We start from the raw sequence: 24,140 nt of genomic DNA on the forward strand, positions 1-24,140 counted from the left end.
ACTATTTCAATTGCAATTGCAACAAACCCACAACATTTCCGCCACAACTTTTGGAAATAGTGGCAAAACGTTTCGTTTTTTTCAGCAATTGCCCCCTCTCATCTGCCCACAATGGGTGAACAGTCCTTTTCAGATAGAACTAACTTTTTTTTTATAAAGGGAAGGTATCGTCAGAAAGTGATCTATTATTTAAATCAGATTTTGTGTTATATCTATCTTTAAAAAAAACTATAGACAATGTTATTTTTTGGTTTGTTTGTTTTCATATCATGATCAGCCTCTTCATATGACATGCCATTCAAATTGTAATCTATGCAACTAAATAAAGTGGGATTTTTTTCAGATCAGATTTTTGTCCTTCTAAGTCTTATATTGTGCACTTCGGAATAATAGACAGGATAACCATGTAACCATGTATACCATTCTTAAAGAAGCTAAACAGGAGTATTTGAAAAGAAACCTAACTGCAACATTAAATTTTCCAATAGTCTCAATCAGGAGCACATAGCTCCCCTGCTTCATGACTTCCTGCTTGCAGAGGAATGGTGCGCTCCAGCAGGATTGACACTTCAGACCAGCAGCATTGTAACGCCACAAACGTAAACTGTACAATCTGTTATGCTGCAAGCAATGTCAGCTTTGCGTCTGCAGAATCAGAGGAGTGCAGTAGTAATTAAACTAGCTTTACTAATGTAAAGAGCTTCTAAACATTGCCCTCATTGCCTAAGAGAACTGCCATAGCTAATAGACTGCAGTAGTGCTCGGTAAACTATGCAACAAGTGGCAAACAATACAATTAATAATCCCTCCTTTCTTAAGAATGGAGATGGTTTTTAACAAGTGAATTGCAAGCAATTGGCAATTTTAATCATTTAGAATGAGGTGACTTGCCCCTTTTAGGGAAATCAAATACTCATTCCCCATTAACATCCAAGGCCAAGGCATCTCTAAAATTGTGGAAAATAATATACCATTCTAAAATAATCTCAAATGTGTACTTACCGAGACAGGCACAACCTGCATTAAAATGGCAAAGTTAGTGAGATGATTGCAGCGACAAACACTGTAATTCAAGTTTCCGTCTACACGAATACATCCTTCATTGGACCAAATACCTGAACCGGAGCTGCAAGAAAAAGAGTAAAAGAGTGTTCACTGTAATCTACTGAAGTATATCAGTCATGAAGAAAAGAACCTGAAGACTAAGGATATTAAACATGGATGAAGAGTTTAGATTTGTGTGACATCTGTATTATGGATTGTTACTGATATCTGCAGTCTAGATGGGGGGGGGGGGAGAAAGGAAAAACACAAAATTTTCCTAAATCTTTAAAGGGAATTTGTCAGCAGGATTTCATCATCCAAACTATATGTGCATGTAGCTTTTTCAAAGATAAGCCCATTAATACCTTTACTTGGCCAGTCCGTTTCTCTGTTGCTGGGAAAACAGGGTTTTAAATGATAAGCAAATGATGATGTAAATCTGAAGCCTCTGTCACTCCAGCTCTATTACCGCCTCAGCACTGCCTCTTCCTGCTTGACTTATAGCCTCTATGATGTGTGACTTCAGACAAAGGAGCCATCAGAAAATCATTTACAGCTGGTTCCCACTGCCTAACTGCGAGGGGCTGGCTGTCAGACAGCATGACATTGGCAGGGACAACCTTTTGACAGAGCAGACCAGAAGATAAAGAGCTGCTCTGTTGACTTGAGATCAAAGGAAGCAGGAGAGCCACCACCTGAGCCAGAACTTACCAGCAACTACATGCTGGTAAGTTCTTAGCCCCACGCATACAAACAAACAAAGTTCTGGATAACCCCTTTAACTATGCAGTATAACACACTGTAATACAGTACATTTGCAGTACCTAATAGCTTTACAAAACATGGCAATCTTGGGGACCTTTAGTAGACGCCCAGCTCCTATTATCCCATCACGAAAGCACAAATGTTGAAAGAGAGGATGCTGGCATCTTAGGAGTTAAACCAGTCAGTATCCCAGTTAACTCTGGTCCCCGCCATTGAAGCAGAATTTCAGATATCATATGTGCCCATTGCAGATAATGTGGCCTCATTGCCTGTGCTATACATTTATAACTATTTGTGTTAACTATTAATCGATAGTGCCATGAATTTACGACAAGTAGTCCCAAGGGATTGCCTGTTTTAGGTAAAAGAGGGGAGTTCCTTATTTGGGACATTCATCAAATAGATGAAGAAAACCCAGTCTGCCCATGAATTACACAGAGGTTCACAACCAGAGGCTCAGGGTATTGGGTAGTGGCACCGGTAATGTCATAGTATCACTAAAACTTCACTAACACTTTGTCACTGCCAGCTAACAGTAGATTAAGAGCTACATGACTTGGGCAGATCTAATAGACAATTGTTTCCTATTAATACACAGAATACCCAATACCAGTTACAGTTGAAATTAGCTTGCAAGCTAGAAAAAGGTTGATTTCACTAGGTAATTCCTATTTTATTCTGTGGTAGCACTGCAGGGGACATGAACTTTTGCTCTCAGGTTTCCCTGCAAATTACAAATGATCGCTATGAAGTTTCAGCAGGGATTCCCATGATTACTTCTATTCTTCCATACTCCTATTAACCCCAACATGCTTCTATGATTGTAGTTCTTTGTCATTTTTGTTATTTCTACAATTTCATTATAATATGTCATTTATAAAACTGTGACTGCATTTAAGCAAATCCTTGTAGCCCGGCTTCTGCTTCACAATTGCTCTTGTATTTTGCTATTCTATATTTATTATTCAAAAATGGACCTGATCCTCGAATAATGACTCTTCTGTTTAGAGCTGCTTTGTTTTGTCGTCATACTGATACCCGTCATCAGTGCTTGAAAAACTTTCCAGCTTTCCATAAACTTTTATAACCATAAATTCAATATTATGTATAGCAGATACATAGTAGATATACAGGGCTCAGCATAAATGAGTACATCCTCTTTGAAAAGTAAGATTTTAATCAATATCTCACTGAATTCAAGAACAATTTCCAAAATTTTGACAAAACTGAGTTTCAAAGAACATTTTTTAACCCATATCATGAAAGTGAGGTTAATGATGTAACTTGCATTACTGAAGAAGAACAGGGTGAAAGTGATCCAGTGGCCAAGTATGCCTCGTGATCTGAATCCAATCGAACACCTATGGGGAATTGTCATGTCGGTGACTCGCACGGTTTATAAGTGCCATCCCACTCACTGCATGCACACTCTGCTCCTCCCAGTGTCAGTCCATCTCCCTGAGCTGCCTTGTGCAGCACTTCCAGCACTGCTATATCCTTCTGTTTGCTCCACCCAGCTATATGGAGGCATGGCCTGACTCTGCTGAGATTTAAAACCACTGTGTCCTGCAGAGTTTTGCTTCCCTGGTCTATCCCCTGCCAGCAGTGGATATATTAGGCAGCTCCTCCCTTCACACCTTGCCTGAGCTTAGGTCCTAGTTGCAGTTTGTTTCTAGTTCCTTGTCAAGGTGCATTATTGTTTTGTCTCTCCTGTTACCGACCCCGCTTGTTTTCTTGTTTTGTTTGACCTCTCTGCTCCTGACCCCGGCTTCTTCTTTTGAACCTGTGCTCTGACTGTCTGACTACTTCTCTGTCTTCACGTCTGTGCCTTGTATTTGTGCCTTGACCCATTTGTCAGCTGCTGCAGGTCTGGGGACTGCCCTGGAGTGGTACCTGGTGCCTACCCAAATGGCCCAAGCCTATCCTCACCATCAGAGCCTCTAGTGAAGACCAGGTAGTCACTTAGTTATGCCTCTCCAGGGTAAGCCCGGCCAGTGGTGCAGTGGGTCCACACCCACCGTCGTCATAGGAATTCTGAAGAGACAAGTTGAGCATCACTCTCCATCCAGCATCCAGGCTCTAAAAGAGGTCGTTGTTGAAGAATGGAAAAAGATAGCTGTTGCAATATGTCGCCAACTTGCCTAAAAGACTTGGTGCTGTCCTTAAAAATCATGGTGGTCATACAAAATACTAGATGTAGTTTTTCTCATGTGGGGGGTATTCATTTTTGCATCAAATAATTTGGATAAAACTGAAGATTTGGTAATGAAAGTTGTATTATTAATTTATTACCTTACTTTCATGTAAAAAAGTGTTCTATGAAACTCAGTCTTGACAAAATTTTAGAAATTGTTCTTGTGTTTATTAAGATATTCAATAAAATTTTACTTATTCAAAGGGGGTGTACTCATTTATGCTGAGCTTTGTAAGTCTCCTCGGGTAGTATTTGGTTAATGGATTCTAACTAGAGATGACAAAATTGATTCAACACGCAAATAATTTGAGTAGAATTTCCTGAATTCCACAGGTCCTGTCAAATTCCAATAATGGGCAATTTGATTAAAACTCATTTTACACGTTATAGTAGATTGTGTCTGTCACAGAACGCTGCATGGGCTTCAGCAACATCTCTACCTGTCTCTTTATCTGTCTCTCTCTCCCTCTCTCTTCATTTCTCTACCTCTCCCCCCTCTACCTCTATCTCCATCTCTCTCTCTTCCTCTCACACTTTGTCCCTCTTTCTTCCTCTCTCCCTCTCTCTTCCTCTTTCGTCATCTCTCACTCTCTCATTGTTTTTTGCTCCTTCTATATAATTGTTTTTATATAATATTGTTGAGTGGCTGTAGATCAGCTCTTACTGAAGAGAATAGAAGCTGATCTGCAGTACACAGCAGCGGACACTACACTGTGTGATAGCTCTGCAGTGTTCCTCTGTTCATCACTGTCTTCTCTATCATCTCTTTTCATATCCGTCCAGAGATTATAGCAGCTATTTGGTGGGTGGCCAACACCCAGACCCCAACGATCAACTATTACAATATCACCTCTGGTAAGAAAAGGTCATCATCAATATAAAAGCAGTGGACAACCCCTTTAAAGATATCAGATTGGGAATCAGGATTCCAGATTATTCAACCTATTGTCTTGGTTTATCTGTTGCATTTACAGTTATGTGCACAATCTCACTACAAGTATAAAAGGCGAGTTCAATTGTTGTTTTTTATCCTCCAGATTTTGCTCAAATGTTTCACTAAATTGTTACTTAATAATTATACTTAACATTTTCCAAATACTGAAATATTTTAATAAGCAACCCTATTATTAACTGAAAATGCATTTAGTCTATTACTATATGTGCGTATACCAGTTATTAGTTGTCATTTAGGGATGAGTGGTCCCGTGGATGTTTGGGTTCGAGCACACTTTAGTCCAAAGTTCTGTTTGAGTACCAGGACTCCACCCGAACAAGAACCCGAACCCCATAGAAGTCAATGGGGACCCAAACTTTGGTGCTGTAGAATGGTCTTAGCAAGGGCTAGGGCTGCAAAAGCCTCTCTCTCTTCTTCGAACACTGGAACACTAAAACGGACTTCCGGGAGAAGTCCATGTTTGCAGTTCCACATCGGACACCTAGTGTCTGGTACGAACCCCAAACTTTACACTTCGGGTTTGCTCATCTCTATTGTCAAGTGAGACATTTTTTCATGGACAAAATTAAAATGGTTGGCCATTTCCAGGTAAATTTTCTCAGATACTATAAATGGTTGTGCTTTGCGAGAGGAAACTATTAACCACTCCATTGCTTACCTAAGCTTTTCGTTTGAAGACCTACTGCTGCCCACAGACAGCATGTGTTGACCTCTGAGTCACTAGGAATCACCATGCGACACTCATGTGATTTACCCAAGTGACTGCTTCCCTTTCTGTATGCTGGCCGATTCCAGGCAGCACAATCACAAAATCTCTTGCATCTGTGCTGAGTCTGCCACATCTACTGCTTACAACAAGATATTCATGTGGCTTTGAAAATTAGAGCTAGTGTAAGCCATAGAGGGCTTTAGAGTTTTCTGCCACAAAACACAACCATTTATGGCATTTTAGAACTCTTACCTTTACCATTGGTTGCCGAACCCCACTTAGATGCTACCATGTTTATCTGCATCTTTTGCGATGCATTAGTACCATCTTTTTCCTATATCATGGATGTATTGATGTTACACATAGTGTAAAGAGCTGTCATGAAGGCATCAGTTTGTATTTCAATACAGGCTAGGAGATTTTTAGGGTTAGGTTTCATGGGGGACAAATACTGTACAGGAAATTGTCCTGTTCCTGTACAGGAAATCTATTGTGTTTTACAGTAAACATCAATAAAGAAAAAAAGATATAAATAATATATAAATAATGTTAATCTTTATTAATTAAGTTAAATATTAAAACGGGGGAATAGGAAGAATAAAAAGAGTGGTTGGTGGATGAGCATTCATGCACTTTGTCTATTACCCGTCCTGATCATTATTTGCATTTTTGCACTTTATATGTACTTGCGTTATTTAGGATGTCTAAATAGTATTACCACTTTAACCTCATTTCTATCTTATTTATGTTTCATCTTTGATTTCTCATGCACTTTTGTGATATGTACCATGTTATATACTTACCATTTTGATTTTTGGTATTATTCACCACTACTTCTTTTTACCCGATTTAGGCATCCACGTACTTTTCACATTATTTACCTAATAAGTATCTTTTAACATCTTTAGGTCAACTATTTTTCTTTGGTGTTCACCACCTTTTGAATATCTGTGATTGCTATGTTGGATTTTTATTCTTTTTATTCCCCCTTTTTTATTTCTAACTTCATTAATAAAGATTTACATTATTCATACTGAACATATTCCCAGCACACTTTTTTCCTAAGTTAGTCTTTATATTAATTCAGTGCAAATGGGACATTTACTCTGCCTATGGTTATAATTCCTTTACTTGTATTTTACAGTAGTAGTCTTTTGTATGATATATTTAAAAAACTGCACCGCACTGCAGAGAATACCTACAGCATAGACTAATCAGCAGTAAACTTTTCACATTATATATAAATCAATTTATGTGGCGGATTTTACAATGGATTTTCCCCCATTGCTACACAAAGGCTGAAATGTGCAACTTAATCGCATCATTTTCACAATAACTGCTGCAGATTTTTTATTTTTGTATTAATGATTATTAATTATATAATCAATATCTTTAATACAAAATTAAATGAACTCATTTAACTGTTTTTTTTAAATAATTTTATCTTCAGCCACTGGGGGATGCCATTTGCTGGTGTGTAAGTGTCTGAGCACCACACTTACACACCTCAAGTACGGATGCCCCTGTATATAGGAGTCTGCAGTCGCTGTCCGACCGCATATCCTGCATTATGGCTGCCTCCAGCTGTGGGAGGAGATCGATGCCATTTTCTTAAAGCTCACAGCAGTGCTGCAAGCTCCAATTTCCCCGTGTCACCGCTCAGTGCAAGCAGTGACAGTGCAGTAATGCTGAGGGGAGTAGCTTCCCTCTAGAGCACTAAAAGGGTCAAAAAGCATGTTCCCAAGAGCTAGATCTCGCTGGGCTTCAGTTAGGTCCAGTTAAGGGGTTAGCTGTGATAATCCAGCCCAGGAGAGGGAGAGGGAACCCAGTGCTATGGTTGAGTACAGGATGTGAACAAATGCTTTGTCCCTGATATGTTTCCTTGTGGGCTGTAGTATTGGTAACCAGCCACAAGATGCCACTGTCCCGAATGCAGATGACAGGTTGAGTTTGCCAGTAGCATTGCAGGTATTTAGGGCAGTGAGGGAGTTAACTATGTGGGAGGACAGCCCATAGAGGGTGGGCACTGTAGGAAACCTCTGGTTAGTTTACAGGAGCAGGAAGTGAAGCATCAGTGAGATATAGTACTTGAAACAGTACAGGCAGCCTTGGTATATTGGCTGCTAGGGCAGACGTGAGCCCCATACCCTCGACAGTGGATCACCAAGGAGAAGCATCCCTCCACGAGAGTCCCCTTAGCCAGCCTGGGAAACTCAAGGGAGTCATTGATTAGCTGGGGGCACATTCTGTCTGCAGGCTGCAGAAGAAGTCAGGACTCAAACCTAAGATGTGGGGAGAACTAGGATCCAGATATACTGTCATTGGCGAGGAAGATCCTCTAGGGCTAGAGAATAAGGCAACAGAGATGCTTCACCTAAATTGGGAACCAGGGCTGAAATCATGTCAAATACCAGTGGGAACAATTACAATCCATTGGGCCTTATCCATTATATCTGCCTGTAAATCTTGTACATATTCCTGCTCCCCAAGTAAAGTCCCAGTTATTGTTATGAACCTCGTGTCCTCTGAGGTTATTGCAGTCCTGGTTCTAGAAGAGAAATGCCTGTAGACAGATGCGACTGGCTGGTCAGAAGTAAGTGGAAAGCACCACATACACTGCAGCACATCAGAGGGAGGACACACTTTGTCTGGGAGGTGCTAGAGCGAGCAGGTGTCACAGCTCGCCCACGACTACCTCGCTGGGGCACCAGGAGGATGTTGTCTAGAAAGGAGCTGCCCCTGTGAGAGGATGATGTCACAAGAAGGGGCGTGGCCTCATCCTCCAGTTCAAAGCTGATAACAGGAAGCAGCATTGTGCTGTGGTTGCTGGAGATGAGTTGTTTGTGCGAGATCCTGAGAGAGACTGAGGAGCTGCACAATGGAGATCTTTGAAGATGGCAATGAAGACATAGGACTAAGTGTGAATGGTCTGAAGATGTATTTTGGGGGCTGCTTATTGGGGGCTTCCACAGGAAAGGGGTTAATGTTCCTTTTGTGGGGTTGCATGCTGGGGGTCTGTGTGGAAAAGGGGGGATATTACTTGAGTGGGGTTGCATGCTGAGAGGCTGTGCAGAGAAGGAGGTGATGATGATGCTGCTGCATGCTTGGGGGCTGTGAGAGAAAGTGAATGATGTTACTCATGGGGGGTTGCAAGTGGGGGGACTGTGTGAGGAAGAATTTTTACATTTTTCTTATCATTTTTTGTAATATAAAAAATTACATGTATTTTTTCATTTTCATGGCTTGACGTTGAAAAATTTTGTGAAGCACTTGTGGGTTACAAGTGATCACCACACCTCAAGATAAGTTTCTTGAGGGGTGTAGTTTCCGCAATGGGGTCACTTGTGGGGGTTTCCATTGTCTAGGCACATCAGGGGCTCTGTAATGTGGTTTGGAGCACTTTGAGGGGTACAGTTTTTAAAATGGTGTCACTCTTCTGTCATATACGTCCCTTAAAGTCACTTCAAATGTGATGTGTTCCCTACAAAAAATTGTTTTTGGTAAATTTTGTTAGAAAAATTAGAAATTGCTCATAAACTTTTAACCCTTAAACTTCTTAACAATAAAAATTAGGCTTCAAAAATTAGGTTGATGTAAAGTAGACATGTGAAAATGTTATTTATTAACTATTTTGTGTGCTATAACTATCTGGTTTAAGGGCTTAGAAGTTAAAAGTTTGAAAATTGGAAAAAAAATTAAATTTTTGCCAAAATTCAGATATTTTCACAAATAAATCTAAAAACATTGACCTAAATTTACCACTAACATAAAGTACAATGTGGCATGAAAAAAAACAGTCTTAGAATCACTGTGATTAGTGTTGAGCGAGTATGTTCTGTTAACCTTTTCGGCGAGTATGCTCGGGCCGAGCTCCGAGTATTTACAGCTGCTCGGTGTTATGTTTGAATCGCTCCCGTGTGCATGATTTGCAACTATTTGACAGCTTTATTACATGCGAGGAATGTCTATTTCTTACACATTCCTCATATGTAATAAAGCTGTCAAACAGTCGCAAATCATGCACACGGGAGCGATTCAAACATATCACCGAGCAGCTGTAAATACTCGGAGCTCGCCCGAGCATACTCGGACAGAACATACTCGCTCAACCCTAACTGTGATATGTTGAAGCGTTCCAGAGTTATTACCACATAAACACTGGTCAGAATTGTAAAATTTGGCCTTGTCATGAAGGTGAAAACAGGCTCAGGGGTGAAGGGGATAAAGAAGAACAACAAAGCATATTTCTTCACCAAATTTATCAATTTAAATAGTACTACAGCCGTGTATTTACTTTACATTGAAAAACCATGCTGATAGGTTCTCTTTAATAGAATTTCCTCCTCTGAATGTGTACAGAGAGGTTACTTACATCAAGTCATACAGAAAAAGGATGAGACTAATTACTAACCTGAAGTCCAGAAAGGCGCAATACAGATATACTTCATTACTATTGTTGACTGCTTCTATATAGAGTGGCTGAGCCTGCAAAGTAAAGAACACTATGGTAAAGAAAAAAACATTCATAAATTATTTGCACGATAATCAGCAAACGAGCATTCACTGGAACACCATTTTCTGATCATCTACTTGTGTAAGCAAATCTATCACTGGTCGGCTGTTTGAACATAAAAAGTCTCATCAGACTCTGCACTACATCTCCTAGTGCCAACAATGCCAACCGTATTCATGCTATATGGGGACAGGACAAGTGGATTAACAATTGTTCTACCTCCATATGGTTTGTATTGGCCTGTGTGAACGAGCTAAAAATGAGCGCAAGTCAACTTTTATATAACCAACCAGCGCTCGATTATGGGTGAATGGGCCTTAAGAAAATGCGGTGGCAAATGCAAGGAATCTTACTGACTACATAATCTACACAGCAAAGGTTTGTTCTCTGTAAATGATGTTTATATTAAAGGAATAAAATACATTAAGACAACTGATTATATTTAATTGGAGATCAAAAGAGCAAGAGTAATGCTTTGATTGTAACATTAGGAAGCCTTTCACGGTCTTGTTTTGTCATCTAGTGTCACTGTAGAGTCAATTGGGGCCACTGATAAAACAAAGCAATAAAAAACTCTAAATTTTTCAAACAATTAACTCTGAAGTCGTTCAGCCAAAACCTTTTTACTCTGCAAACAAATTTGTCAACCAGCTGGCACTATACAAAGAAGAATTATAGGAAGCGTCGCAGTGCTAAATATGTCAGAAGAATAAAGCTACAGCAGGATAAAGCAATGGAGAACTTTTTCATTTAAAAACATTGATCTGCAATCGTTTCCTATTAAGAGAAAACACCAGCGGATTCTCGATGGAGAACAAATTGGCTTTTTGTTTAAAATAATATGTTTCTTTGGTTTAACTGAGCATGAAAGTTCATCTGTGAGCTACTTCTGATTGTGTTCCTGTCATTGATTTTATGACAAGACACCGGCAAGCTTTATATAACGCCTTCCACTTTCTGTCATATGGCAAAATATGTGGTTTTAGTCCATTAACCTATCCAGCTGTTTGGGAAGGAATACATCTTCAAGGAATATAGCATTGGCGATGGTCATCATATGTTATAAATATCAGCAGGTTGGGAACATCTGTATGATTTTTCGCTTACAGATTACATGACTGCAGGATGCTAAGATAAGAGTTTATTCTTCTAAAACAATTTCTAACATCGCTTTAGCTAAATTGTTTGTGCATTGTTTGGTTAAAGGGAAGCCGTCAGGTTTTTCCCCCTTATAAGTGGTATGCGCTTCATGGCGGTGAAAGAAACTGTCCGGTACGCAAGTGCTGAGCTTCAGCTCTTCTATGATCGTGGGAGACAGCTGGGTGTGAATAACGTATTAATGCATTTTAGGAGGACCTGTCATCAGATGAAAAGTGATCAGTTTTTGCTCTTATGTTTCTCCCTCTATTCTTTTGAGTATTCTGTTTTTTTTGTCTGTTTATAATTCCGCCATCCAGTTCCAGAGATATGGGCTTTATTATTTTGTGCTACTTTATATGGTCTTTAAAAGAAAGCATGGATCATAGGGTAATAACACAGAGCAGCCTACAGAAACGCCCCCAAAGAATCCTATAAGCCACGCCCCCTTGGTAAAGACCATAAAAATCTGCATTAGGAAAAAGTCGTATATCTCTGAAACCATATGGCGGATTTTAAAAACGAAAAATACTGAATATTCAGGGGAGCAGCGGGAATAAAATCAGAGCAAAAACTGACCACTTGTGACTTGGTGACAGGTCCTCTTAAAATAAAAAATATATATATGAAAATGATTTTGAAAAAATATTGTTTAGTTTTATGTTTTTAACTTCTAAGCAGATCTCTGTGTTTATGTTTGCAGACTGCAAGTAAACCTTGTAGAGTCTGCCAGAGCAGACATACTCCCTTTCCGCTAACTTAGACTTTTTGATACTGTACATTGGAAAGGTTATAAGACAGGTAGATATACTTTATTACATAAATGAAAGGGGTTGTTTTCTAGAAAAAGTGAAACTACAAATGATTTTTATGCCTCAATCAGGTATGCAAATTCTTAGATTCCTAAGTCATTTTGTGCGGCCTGCAACCATTGGAAATTAGGCAGGGTCTTTGTGTCCCAATGGTATTTGTATTAGCCATTAAAAGGTATCATATTGACTAGATTTTTATTTTGTTTCTCCTATTGAGAGCAATAAAACCTAAATGGCAGAGAAAGATGTGTCAGAAAGCAGTGCCAGCATTTGACCACAGTTCCTCACTCTGCAGGACCTGAGAGATGCTTGGGAGCTGACGGTAGGCTCTTAAGGTCCTGCACTTAGAGAAGCAGCACAAAAACAAGAAACGATAAATCTTATGGGCTGATGGCACCAAGAAGGAGGGATGTGTCTCATGGCACCAATCGGAACGCTGTGGCTGGTATTGATGGAAGCACTGAGACTGTCCCTAGTAATGAGGGCTTAGAGCTTTCACTATTATGGCAGCAAAGGCTGTCATTCTGTCTCTGCTATGTGAAACACAATAATTGTCATGACTTTGAGGGTTCTCTAGCTGTAAATTGTATAGGGAGCACTCTGGCTGTAAGGGTTAGCACAGAATGATTGTTCAAACCAAGTACAGGCACTTTTTGTACCATGGCGGGGCCAATCATTTATATACACCTTACACCTACTTGTTTTCCATTTATTTCCATCCTTTTCTGGCTCTGTGTATGTTCCTGCTGAATGAAGTTAGTAACTGATTGTCATTCAACTACTGACCAACAGACTGAATCATGTATTCATTTTCTTGTCTTCTTTATAACGTCTAGTTTGGAGAAAAGTTATATTTTATGTCTGTGAGATAAGACCTCTTCTAAAGATGATTCCAAATGGTCTATTTTCTTAGCTTTATTATTAAAGGGGTTGTCCCACAAACAAAATACACTTTAATCAATCAATCTTGGAATAAAAATAAGTTCCTCAATTGGATGTGTTAATAAAAAATGTTCCTGGGCTGAGATAATCTTATAAATGTGCACCTGGTGTGTACTGTGTAATGGCACAGGAACATTTTTTTAACATATCCAATTCATGGAAATTATTTTTATTCCAAGATGTATTGTTTAAAATCAACTTTGAAATGAACTTTGTTAGTAGGAAAACCCCTTTAAGTCATTTCCCTATCCACATTTGTATGCAGGGCAATTGTCCTGCTCTTACCCCCATTTTGATTATTTTTGCAGCCCCTTAGCCCTTACTGCACCAAAGTTCGGGTCCCCATTGACTTCTATGGGGTTCGGGTTCAAATTCGAGTAGAGTCCTGCTACCCGAACTGAACTTTGAACTGCAGTTCTGTGGAACCCGACGAACCCGAACATCCATGGGTCCACTCATCCCTTAACTTAACACCAATGTATTTATAGCACAGGCGATGCGCCCACATCACCTGCAATGAGCACATATGACATCTGAAGTTCTGCTGCAATGACGGGGACCAGAGTTAACTGTGAAAATGACTGGTTTAACTCCTAAGATGCCAGCATCCTCTCTTTTCAACATTCGTGTTTTCATCATGCGAGCATTTAATTAAAATGTATTTTGCTTGAGGGAAAACCCATCTAATTATTGTTATAATATCACTTTAGTGTAAAACAAATCAGTGGTAATAAAAATCAATGCAAAAAAAAAGTCGACCTTTTCCACTATAATAGACAAGCAAGAGTTATAGAAATATTAACAGTTACCAGGAGATAAAGCCCAGTAAGATTTTGTTGTGTGGGAAAGTGACAAATATAAAGCACAAACTACACTGGAAAAAAAGAGAGGCAATATAAGAACATCTTGTAACAAAATTAGAGATAAGGTTGATTTCCTAAAAGCTTTTGCCTAGGGATAGTGAAAAGTCAACATATTACAAAGAAACAGAAAAAGCTCTCATAAAATCTTAGACAAGCATCCTTTCCTTTTAGTCCTTTGCTCTGGGCAGCCACTGTATTAAGACAAGATGTGAAGAGCTGATAAAAGTATGAGGAACATTACTTCGCACAGGGGTCACACTAGGCTGTGTTTGTGTGCTAAATTAACTGTCTGCCGTGAGGTATAATTTTAGGAAAATACCAAGCAAATATTTACAAGGGTTATTGCCTTTATCTTGAGAGATGGCTATAGCCTTTTCAAGCAGACTGCTAGAAGTTCACTGTCCGTCTTGTAAATAACGCATTTTAATCACTTCACGTTATTGTAAAGTCAAACGCTTCAAGTTAAAGTCATTTTTTTTTTATTTTCTTGAGATGATTTCTTTTTTGTCAACTGTGTTGTGGTAAACAAGTGTACATAACAGTTTTATATCCTAGTCTCTAATTTACAGTACTTTTCAGACTGAGTAAATCATATACTAAGAACAACATTCACAATCGCAAATAATGACGTCATTAAGTGCAATAAGACTATTTCTCTTTTGGCCCCTTGGCTATCTGTTTTTACATGTGTTATTTCCCGCAACTTGTCTCCAACCACCAGTGATAGCTGAGTATGTCACCTGAAAAGCCCTTCTGAAGTCATACACATGAAACATTGTGAGTAGTGATGAGAGTGCACTAAAATGCTCGGGTGCTCGTTGTCCGGGTCGAGCAAATTGGAATGCTCGGGTGCTTGGTCCGAGTAACGAGCCCAATGTAAGTCTATCGGAAACTCAAGCATTTTTCCGGCAGCTCCCCCCGGCGGTCTGCAGTGGGCCTAAAAATTGCCCAAATCGATGGGAACAGTGCTCAAATTACATGGGAACAGCATGGAGAAGACCCCTGGAAGTATCTTTGACTCCCAGATCACTGCTGTCAGCAATGTGGTCAGAGTATTACGCTACTTTTTACGGACTCACAATCAAACATACAAAAATGAAACCAAAATGGATTTTCCTGGGAAAAAATGTTAAGGAACATCCTTTCCAGGCTAATGACTTGTATATAAGGCAAAATAAATAACCAAAAATGCTCCTCCACGCCTTGGGCTACGATCACACATAGCGTTTTTGATGCGTTTTTGCATTTTTGAATTGTTTTCAACGGTGAAAAATGCATTCACGGGGAAATGTCATTTTAACATTTTACTAAATTATTTGGCTATGTGGTGTGTGAGACATGATCAAACACATTCATACAGTGCTGAAAAGACATGGGAACAGCATGGGTAAGACCCCTGGAAGCATCTCTGACTCCCAGGTCACTGCTTAAAACTGTGGTCATCTCATCAGACGTGATCCTATATAACTACGGTAATAATACAGACATTTTTGGTAACGTGACAAATATTAAACTCCATTTAAAATGGATAAGATGTTTGTCAAGGCACAGGGAAATGGATGTTATGGTGATGGTGATAGTGCATGCAGAGGCCGCGGGCAAAATGAAACTGTGCCTGCTGAGGGAGCACAACAAACACCCACGTCATGTCGAACTACCTTCCTGTCCCAATTTCTAGGGGGCCGCGGAACACCATTATTGAAGTCAGAATGGTGTGAAAAGGTTGTTGGTTGGATAGCAGATAAAGCTTCCAGTCAGTTTGCCACCATCACCACTCTGTGTTCCACATGGTCCAGTCTCAGTAGATGTGAGTATGGACCACATTATTATTACTTTATTATCGCCATTTATTCCATGGCGCTTTACATCGCAAAAACAATTACAATAATCTTGAACAAAAATGTGACAGTGCTTGGTACAGGAGAGGACCCTGCCCGTGAGGGCTCACAGTCTACAAGGGATGGGTGAGGATACAGTAGGTTAGGATAGAGCTAGTCATGCAGCGGTATGGAGGAGTGAGGGTGACTGCAGGTTGTACGCATGTCGGAAGAGGTGGGTCTTCAGGTGCTTTTTGAAGGTTTCAACAGTAGACGAGAGTCAGAAATGGTGGGGTAGAGAGTTCCAGAGAAGGGGGGATGCACGGGAGAAATCTTGTATGCGATCGTGGGAAGAGGAGATAGGAGGGAAGTATGGAAGGAGATCTTGTGAGGATTGGAGGTTGCATGCAGGTAAGTACCGGGAGACTAGGTCACAGATGTATGGAGGAGACAGGTTGTGGATGGCTTTGCATGCCAAGGTTAGGGTTTTGAACTGGAGTCTCTGGGCAATGGGGAGGGAGTGAAAGGATTGACAGAGAGGAGAGGCCAGGGAATAGTGACAGGTGCATTAGTAGGGCAACAGAGTTTAGGATAGATTGGAGGAATGCCACCCACCCACCCACTGGCCGCAATACTAAACTGCCACATTTCTGGACTGCTTGCTTGCACTTGAAATGTGCTCGTGGAGGTGGAAGCTTTCCACAACCTCATAGCGTTGGTGGCCGGGTGTCCCCAACCGCCACTATTTCTCCCGGTATTGTCTCCGCCTTCCACAAGTACGGGTCCCAGAACATTACCCGTGCCCTCCCCAGTGCACTTAAGTGGAAGGACCACCTAACCACAAACATTTGGACAAGTGAATGTGGCCAGGGATGGTTCATCTCACTGACGCATTCCACTGGGCTAATATTGTGGAAGCCGGGACCCTGGGATGGAACACGTCCTCTAGACGCAGAGGATTGCGGGCCCTGGGTCAATCAGTGTTGCCCCTACATTCTACAGTTCCTGCACCACCTCCTCCTCCTCCTCTTCAGCCTCCATCTCCATCACTTGATTATTTTTTCAAGACATATTCCAGATTATTTACTTAAACTTCGTGTGTGCCAATAACAATAAACACCATTGCAGAGTTGTTGAAAATTGTATCAGAGAATGTGGTGGCGGCTCTGAAGCTAGGCAAGCTCACACACGTACCATGCCTGGCCCATGTCCTCAACTTAGTGGTTCTGCGGTTTCTCAAAATCTACCCCAATCTGCCAGAGAGGCTCGTGAAAGTACACCGCGTGTGTGCCCATTTCAGAAAGTCAGCTACAGCTTCCACCGCTTTGGCAGGGCTTCAGCAGCGTTTGCAGCTTCCAGCTCACCGACTGGTGTGCGATGTGACTATGCGTTGGAAATCAAAGTTGCAGATTTTGGAATGATTTTGAGCAACAGAGAGCAGTTGCTGAGTACCAGCTTCAACACGTCCGTCGGCATTCAGGTCAGCCTCCCCACATAAGAGCTGATGAGTGGGCATGGATGTCTGACATCTGTGCTGTCCTCAAAAACTTTGAGGACTCCACCAAGATGGTGAGCGACGATGATGCCATCCCGCTTCTCTGTCTACTGAAACGCTCGCTGCACACAATTAACGAGGAGGCATTGCAGGCGGAGCAAGGAACTGTACAGGGTGATGCTACTCAGCCCAGCCTCATCTCAACGCGGATTGGGTGATAATGAGGAGGCGGAGGAGGAAGAGAACATAGGCAGTCGTCCTCTTGGTGAGAACAGGGAAGTCTTGACTGTTGGCAGTCTGACACACAAGGCCGACTTTATGTTCCCCTGCCTTTACCGTGACCATTGCGTTGTATGCATTTTGGGCATTACAGAAAACTGGCACGGCATGAGAGAATTCTTGGAGATGGAAGTGTGAGGTTCTGATTAAGGAGGATGTCAGTCTTACATCAGTTGCAGAACAGAGGGCACAGGCGGGGTGATACACAAAAATGTGGGATGAGATATAGGCCGGTGCAGAACTGTGGACAGCTTGGTGGGTGAGAAAGATGAGTTTGTATTGTATTCTGTAGTGATTGTTTAACCTAACCAGTGCAATGATTGGCACAGGATAGAGGCGTCAGAGAAGCGGCTTGATAGAAATACAACCCTGGCTGCTGCATTCAGAAGGGATTGAAGAGGAGACAGTTTGTTTAGTGGGAGACCGATTAGAAGAGAGTTGCAGTAGTGAACAAGAGTGACAGTAAGAGTTTTTGCAGTATCAAAGGTGAAAAAAGGTCGAATTGTGGAGATGTTTTTAAGATGCAGGTGACATGAGCGAGTGAGTGATTTTCCATGTTGAATGAAAGCAGCAGGCGTGCGGCGTGGGAGTTATAGTGGCACCACCTAAAGGAAATTGCAAAGTCAGGTATAGGTAGGTTAGTAGAGGGAGGAAACTGAAGGAATTCATTTTTGGAGATATTAAGTTCAGGCTCTTGTTGAAGAATTATTAAAAAAAAAAAAATTCCCATCTGACAATGCTGGCGGCAGAGGTCACAGTCAGACAGTTCATTGGACAACCAAGGAGTACAAGTGAGGGAGACACAAACTAGATGTGGCAGAGGCAGGAAAACGCTCTCAAAGGTCTGGGACAGTTTTCTCAGACCCTCCCAGCGCCCAGGCCCTGATACACAGGGTACTCTGGCAAGGAGGGAAAAGTTTTGGAAGATGCTGAAGGACTACTTTGGCGACCATACCAGTATCCTCCATGATTCCTCTGTGCCTTACAGCTGTTGGGTATCCAAGCTGGACACGTGGCATGAACTGTCTTTCTACGCTTTGGAGGTCCTGGCCGCTAGCGTTTTGTCAGAGATCGTTTTTAGTGCCACCATCATTAACTGATACAACTGATAGGCGCATCCACCTGTCAACTGAAAATGCTGACAGGCTGACTCTTATAAAAATGAACAAGGGTTGCATTGGGCCAGACTTCTCAACACCACCAGATGATAGCATCAAACATAAACTGAAATCCAGTGGTTATTTTTTGGGGGGTCTATTCCCATGCACCCCTTCACATCCAGGCATGGGTATACCCTTCAGGAATTGTTCTATTTTATGTTGCCCTCCTCCTTCTCCTCATCATCCACCACCATATCACCAGGGTGACCATGATGCAACACCCACATAATTTTTTTAAGGGTGTTTCTGATTGGAGACGATCAAATATTTCAATATTCTTTTCGGATTACAATCGCCGTTTTTGCAATATCCGCCATAGTTATTGTCGAATATTCGCCAAACATTGCCAAATGCCATTGGATTCAATGGATGCCAAAATCAAATGCATACACAACACCTTCAAATGGGACCAAAAGCTGCCAAAACACATCAATTTAGGGGCAGTCACCAGGAAAGTGCCATCAATTGACCCAGAATTGACAAGTAGTATATCATAGCGCCATTTATTCTATTGTGCTTTACATGTGAAGAGAGGTTACTGACTGGTACAAGAGCAGAGAGGACCATGCCAAACAAACAGTCTATAAGGGATGGGTGAGGATACAGTAGATGAGGGTACAGCTGGTCATGCAGCGGTATGGTGGAGCGAGGGTTATGCAGGTTGTAGGCTTGTCAGAAGAGGTGGGTCTTCAGCTTCCTTTTAAAGGTTTCAACAGTAGGCGAGAGTCTGATATGTTGGGGTACAGAGTTCAAGCTTCAGCTTCCTTTTAAAGGTTTCAACAGTAGGCGAGAGTCTGATATGTTGGGGTACAGAGTTCAAGAGTAGAAGGAATGTACAGGAAAAATCTTATATGCGATAGTGGGAAAAGGAGATAAGACGGGAGTAGAGAAGGAGATCTTGTGAGGATCGGAGGTTGCGTGCAGGTATGTACCGGGAGACTAGGTCAGAGATATATGGAGGAGACAGGTTGTGGATGGCTTTGCATGTCATGGTTACAGTTTTGAACTGAAGTCTCTGGCCAATGGGGAGCCAGTGAAGGGATCTTATAGATTGCAATCTTATAGATTGCTGGAGTCAGTCCACAGTAAAAAAGCAGCCATAGTGTGTCCGGGAACCTTCCCACAGACTTTTCTTAGCCAGGGCTGCTTCTCGGCAGGGTTGGACGGGCCCACCAGAGAACCGGAGACTCCTCCGGTGGGCCTTCGCTTCTCCATCAGGAGAGTTCATGATAGCGCAAACTTTGCAGCTGCTATGGGGCTCTTGAGCGGGAGAGAAAAGTGGGCCCTCAGAATCAAATCCTCTAGTGGGCCCAATATTCTTCAGTCTGACACTGCTTATCGTTGAGAGTTGCATTTCACCACAGCCATATTCTTTAGCTCAGTGAAAGGACTGGCATACCATAGGGAAACCGTATCTACTCCGTCTGTCATTTCTCTGCCACCAGGTTCCGGCCATTGTCACACACGACAATACCTGGCTGTATGTTCAGCAGTGAGAGACACAGATCAGGCTGCTGTGTTACAGCTTTCAACAACTCTGCAGCTGTGGGCGGTTTGTCACCTAAGCATTAAGCATATTATCTTCAGCACAGCCTGTTGCCGCTTGGCCAAGGCAGTGCTGCAGTGCTTCCAGTTTGTGACTGATGTAGTCATTTTGGAGATGGAGGCAGAACAAGAAGAGGAGGAGGAGGTCCAGGAGATGAACAATGTGATTACATTGAGGTTACATTGGCGAGTCTGGTTTTTATACTAAAGAAAGATCCTACAATGTTTTTTTTTACGTCTCTTCAGATGTGTATTGGAGTTCATCCTAATTTTTGGTAGCCCTTGAAATTGCTGCATATGCAATAACAGTATAGGAGACACATTCCTTAATAATGGTAAGGACAATTCAAATAGATTCTATATTCTAGAATATTAACTGTCTTATCGGAAATTCTTTTACAGGTGAGGTATCCCAGTATGGATAGCGCATTACACTGATCCAGCCAGATATTATTGCATTATACTGCATGCTGCTGGTGCTGCCCAAAAAAAATCTAAAATCTATTCTATTACCTATCGATAATGCTGTTAGATGCATTTACAATAAGGACAGGTGCTGCTAGGTGGTATCATCACCAGCTACAGATGAGTGTTCATTCTGGTCGCATAAATGTGCTCCACAGTCCATAACTTGGTTAGTTTACTTCTTTGGCCTTATTTACAAGTCACCCTGGAAAGAATGTTTTTTAACTTTTTTCCATTTCAGCTTGTTTTTTGTATTTTTTTTTTGTCAGTCCGTAAAAGTGACGTAATTCTCTGACAACATTGTTCACAGTGTAACATCCCCGGCGGCGTGCTGGCATGGTTTACCACCTCCCACCATGCAAGACCGCCATCTTACCTATCAATCCAGGCTGCACACTCTGCTCCATTACCTGCTGTGTCTCTTGTCTGATTGCTTAGGGCGGCGGCGCGGCTACTGCCTGATTCCTATAGTTACTGTGTGAGCACTCCTAATGCCTCCCCAGCCTATTGCTGTGAGTCACTGGATACTTAAACCCCCTCCACCCAGTAGGGGGTGCCTGAGCAACACTTTCATTCAGTGTGTTCTGTGCAACTGAGTTGCCAGGTCCTGTCCTGTATCTTGTCTTTTTCCGCCCCTGGGGGCTGTATACCCATGCCTGTTACCTGTATCTGTTACTTCTAGTCTGCCTCCGCCACCCTGGGGGCTGAGTTCCCAGGCTCGTTCTTGTATTTTATTCCTGGTTCAGTTTCTGTCTGAACTGTGTCCTAGCCCGTTACCTGTTTCTCTCTATGTCCGAACCTTCGCTTTTCCTGCAGTGTCTGAACCTGCACCTAGCTCCAACTCGTTGTCTCTGAACTTCTGTTTGTGAGTTTTGTGTACATTCGCTACTTCATTGTAAGTACCTTGTGTGTATCTGATTCTGCTTGTTCACCGCACCTGCGGTTTCGCTCTGCTCTGTTTGTTCACCGCACCTGCGGTTTTGCTCCGCTCTGCTTGTCCACCGCACCTGCGGTTTTGCTCCGCTCTGCTTGTTCACCGCACCGGTGGTTTCGCTCTGCTCTGCTTGTTCACTGCAACTGCGGTTTCGCTCTGCTCAGCTTGTTCACCGCACCTGTGGTTTCGCTCTGCTCAGCTTGTTCACTGCACCTGCGGGTTTTGCTCTGCTCTGCTTGTTTACCACACCTGCGGGTTTTGCTCTGCTCTGCTTGTCTACCGCATCTGCGGGTTTTGCTCCGCTCTGCTTGTTTACCGCACCTGCAGGCTTTGCTCTGCTCTGCTTGTCTACCGCACCTGCGGGTTTTGCTCTGCTCTGCTTGTCTACCGCATCTGCGGGTTTTGCTCTGCTCTGCTTGTCTACCGCACTTGGGTGTTTTGCTCTGCTCTGCTTGTCTAAAGCATTTGTGGGTTTTTGCTCTGCTCTGCTTGTCTACCGCATCCGCGGGTTTTGCTATGGTCTGCTTGTCTACCGCATCTGTGGGTTTTGCTCTGCTCTGCTTGTCTACAATATCTGCGGGTTTTGCTCTGCTCTGCTTGTCTACCGCTTATGCGGGTTTTGCTCTGCTCTGCTTGTCTGCTTGTCTACGGCACCTGCGGCTCGGTTCCTGTGTCCCAGTCTGTACTGGTCTCTATCCTGCCTGTGTTCCTACCTGCCAGTACTCGCCTGTCTGCATGCCAGCTGCGCCTGCCAGTGCCCACCTGTCTGCATGCCATCCGTGCCTGCCAGTGTCCACCTGTCTGCATACCAGCCGTGTCTGCTAATACCCACCTGTCTGCATGCCAGCCGTGCCTGCCAGTATCCACCTGTCTGTATGCCAGCCTAACCTGCCTGTTCCTGCATTCCCCGGTGTGGGTCAACAGCTGTGACCGGGGTCTGACCTGGAGTAGCACCTGGTCCCTCTGCTCGGTTCCTCCCTGGTTCACGGAGTCGACTGAGCCGCCGTGTGACCTTGGTCGGACCGAGTTGATACTTAGTTATGCCCCTCCAGGCACTCCTCGGTTCATGGTCCAGTGGGATCATTAATCATGCTCACGCCAGTCAGTCTGGGTGTGTGCATAACAGTTTGCTCAGGCCATGGTCCCCGTTGAGCCCCACAGCCCTTCGCTCTTGGAGACATTTGAATTCTTGTCTGGTGAATACGTGCACCAAGGAAAAAAATTTTCTCAATCTGAGGTCCAGGCGATTTATGCACCAGTCCAAATGGAGCTATCAACACTCGTTCCCGCGGATCCACCACGGTACTATGGGGATCCAAAACAAAGCCGTGCGTTTGTGGAGCAATGTATGCTGCATTTCAAATTCTATGCTCACCATTTTCCCACTGATCGGGTTAAAGTAGCATTCATGATGTCCTACTTAGCGGGTGATGCCTTGAATTGGATTACCCCCCTATGGGAAGCATGGGATCCTATCGTCTCTGACCTTCCTGGTGGCCTTTCTAATGGTCTTCGATGACCCTAACCCTGAAGCTTCGGCTAAAGCTTCCCTTCCCAATATCCTGGAGCAGTTCCGATGGGTGATGCGTGTAGGTAGCCCACCAGTTCCCCAGCCAGAAGAGGCTGCTGCCCACACAGAATCCACACAGGATGACAATGCTCCACAGAATACTTCTCTTCCCAACCTCAAGAGGCAGTCCAGACGTCACGCCAGGTTCTGTCCTCCCAAAGACCTCCTGTTCCCCAGCCTGTAGAGGCAGCTACCTGCACAGAATCCCTGAAAGATGACCATGTTCGTCAGGCAAAGCAGAGGCCAGAACTCAGTCACAAAATCGGATTGAGGTCCCTGTAGCGTCGGAGTCCCTGCCTCCTGGTAGGCAGGGACGCTGTTCCCCTCACCTCTCCGCTCCATGCCGGGAGTCTTCCTCCCGCTCTGCTGGCAGCGCGCGCTCCTCCCTGGTCACTGTGCTAAGGGCGCGCGTGCGCGCGCTCCCCCTCTCTTAAAGGGGCCGCGCGCGCCGCCCTAAGGAGTCCCCGGCCAATGGCCGGAGGACCTCTCCATATATAAGGCACCTCCTCCAAGATGGAGGTGCCCAAGCAATGTTGTTGCAAAGCCTTCACTCTGCTTCAGCCCTCAGGTCCCGTTACCAGTTACCTGCCAGTCACCTGCCAGATTCCTGCTTGTTACCTGCCAGTCACCTGCCAGAATCCTGCCTGTAACCTGCCAGTCACCTGCCAGAATCCTGCCTGTAACCTGCCAGTCACCTGCCAGATTCCTGCTTGATACCTGCCTGATATCCGCTTACCTGCTTCCAAGCCTGCGGTCTGATGGTCTGCCTTCCTACACCTGTCAGTCTGTCTATGGACCAGCCTGCCCGCTCACCTGGGAGCGCTCACCTGCTACCTGCCTGCTAGCCTACCTGGAGGCTCTGCCGTCACTTGCCGTGACCACCTGCCTGTCCAGAGACTCTTGCCCGCTCACCTGGGAGCGCTCACCTGCCACCTGCCTGC

At 43.2% G+C, this 24,140-nt stretch overlaps 1 protein-coding gene across 5 annotated transcripts in view; it reads right to left on the reverse strand.

Moving 5' to 3' along the window:
- ADGRD1 (adhesion G protein-coupled receptor D1) overlaps positions 1-24,140 on the reverse strand; it is a 1,511,981-nt gene that overhangs the window by 949,167 nt on the left and 538,674 nt on the right. For all 5 annotated transcript variants that reach the window (XM_073676103.1, XM_073676100.1, XM_073676102.1 and 2 more), the window contains 2 exons: positions 10,079-10,152; positions 1,003-1,126 (listed from right to left, as the gene is read on the reverse strand). In XM_073676103.1, the coding sequence (XP_073532204.1) occupies positions 1,003-1,126; positions 10,079-10,152 (198 nt within the window). The remainder of the gene's footprint in view (positions 1-1,002; positions 1,127-10,078; positions 10,153-24,140) is intronic.

Source organism: Phyllobates terribilis, unplaced genomic scaffold (assembly GCF_046119375.1).
Source record: "Phyllobates terribilis strain yellow unplaced genomic scaffold, ASM4611937v1 Scaffold_1__5_contigs__length_1240528914, whole genome shotgun sequence".
Lineage (NCBI taxonomy): Eukaryota > Metazoa > Chordata > Amphibia > Anura > Dendrobatidae > Phyllobates > Phyllobates terribilis.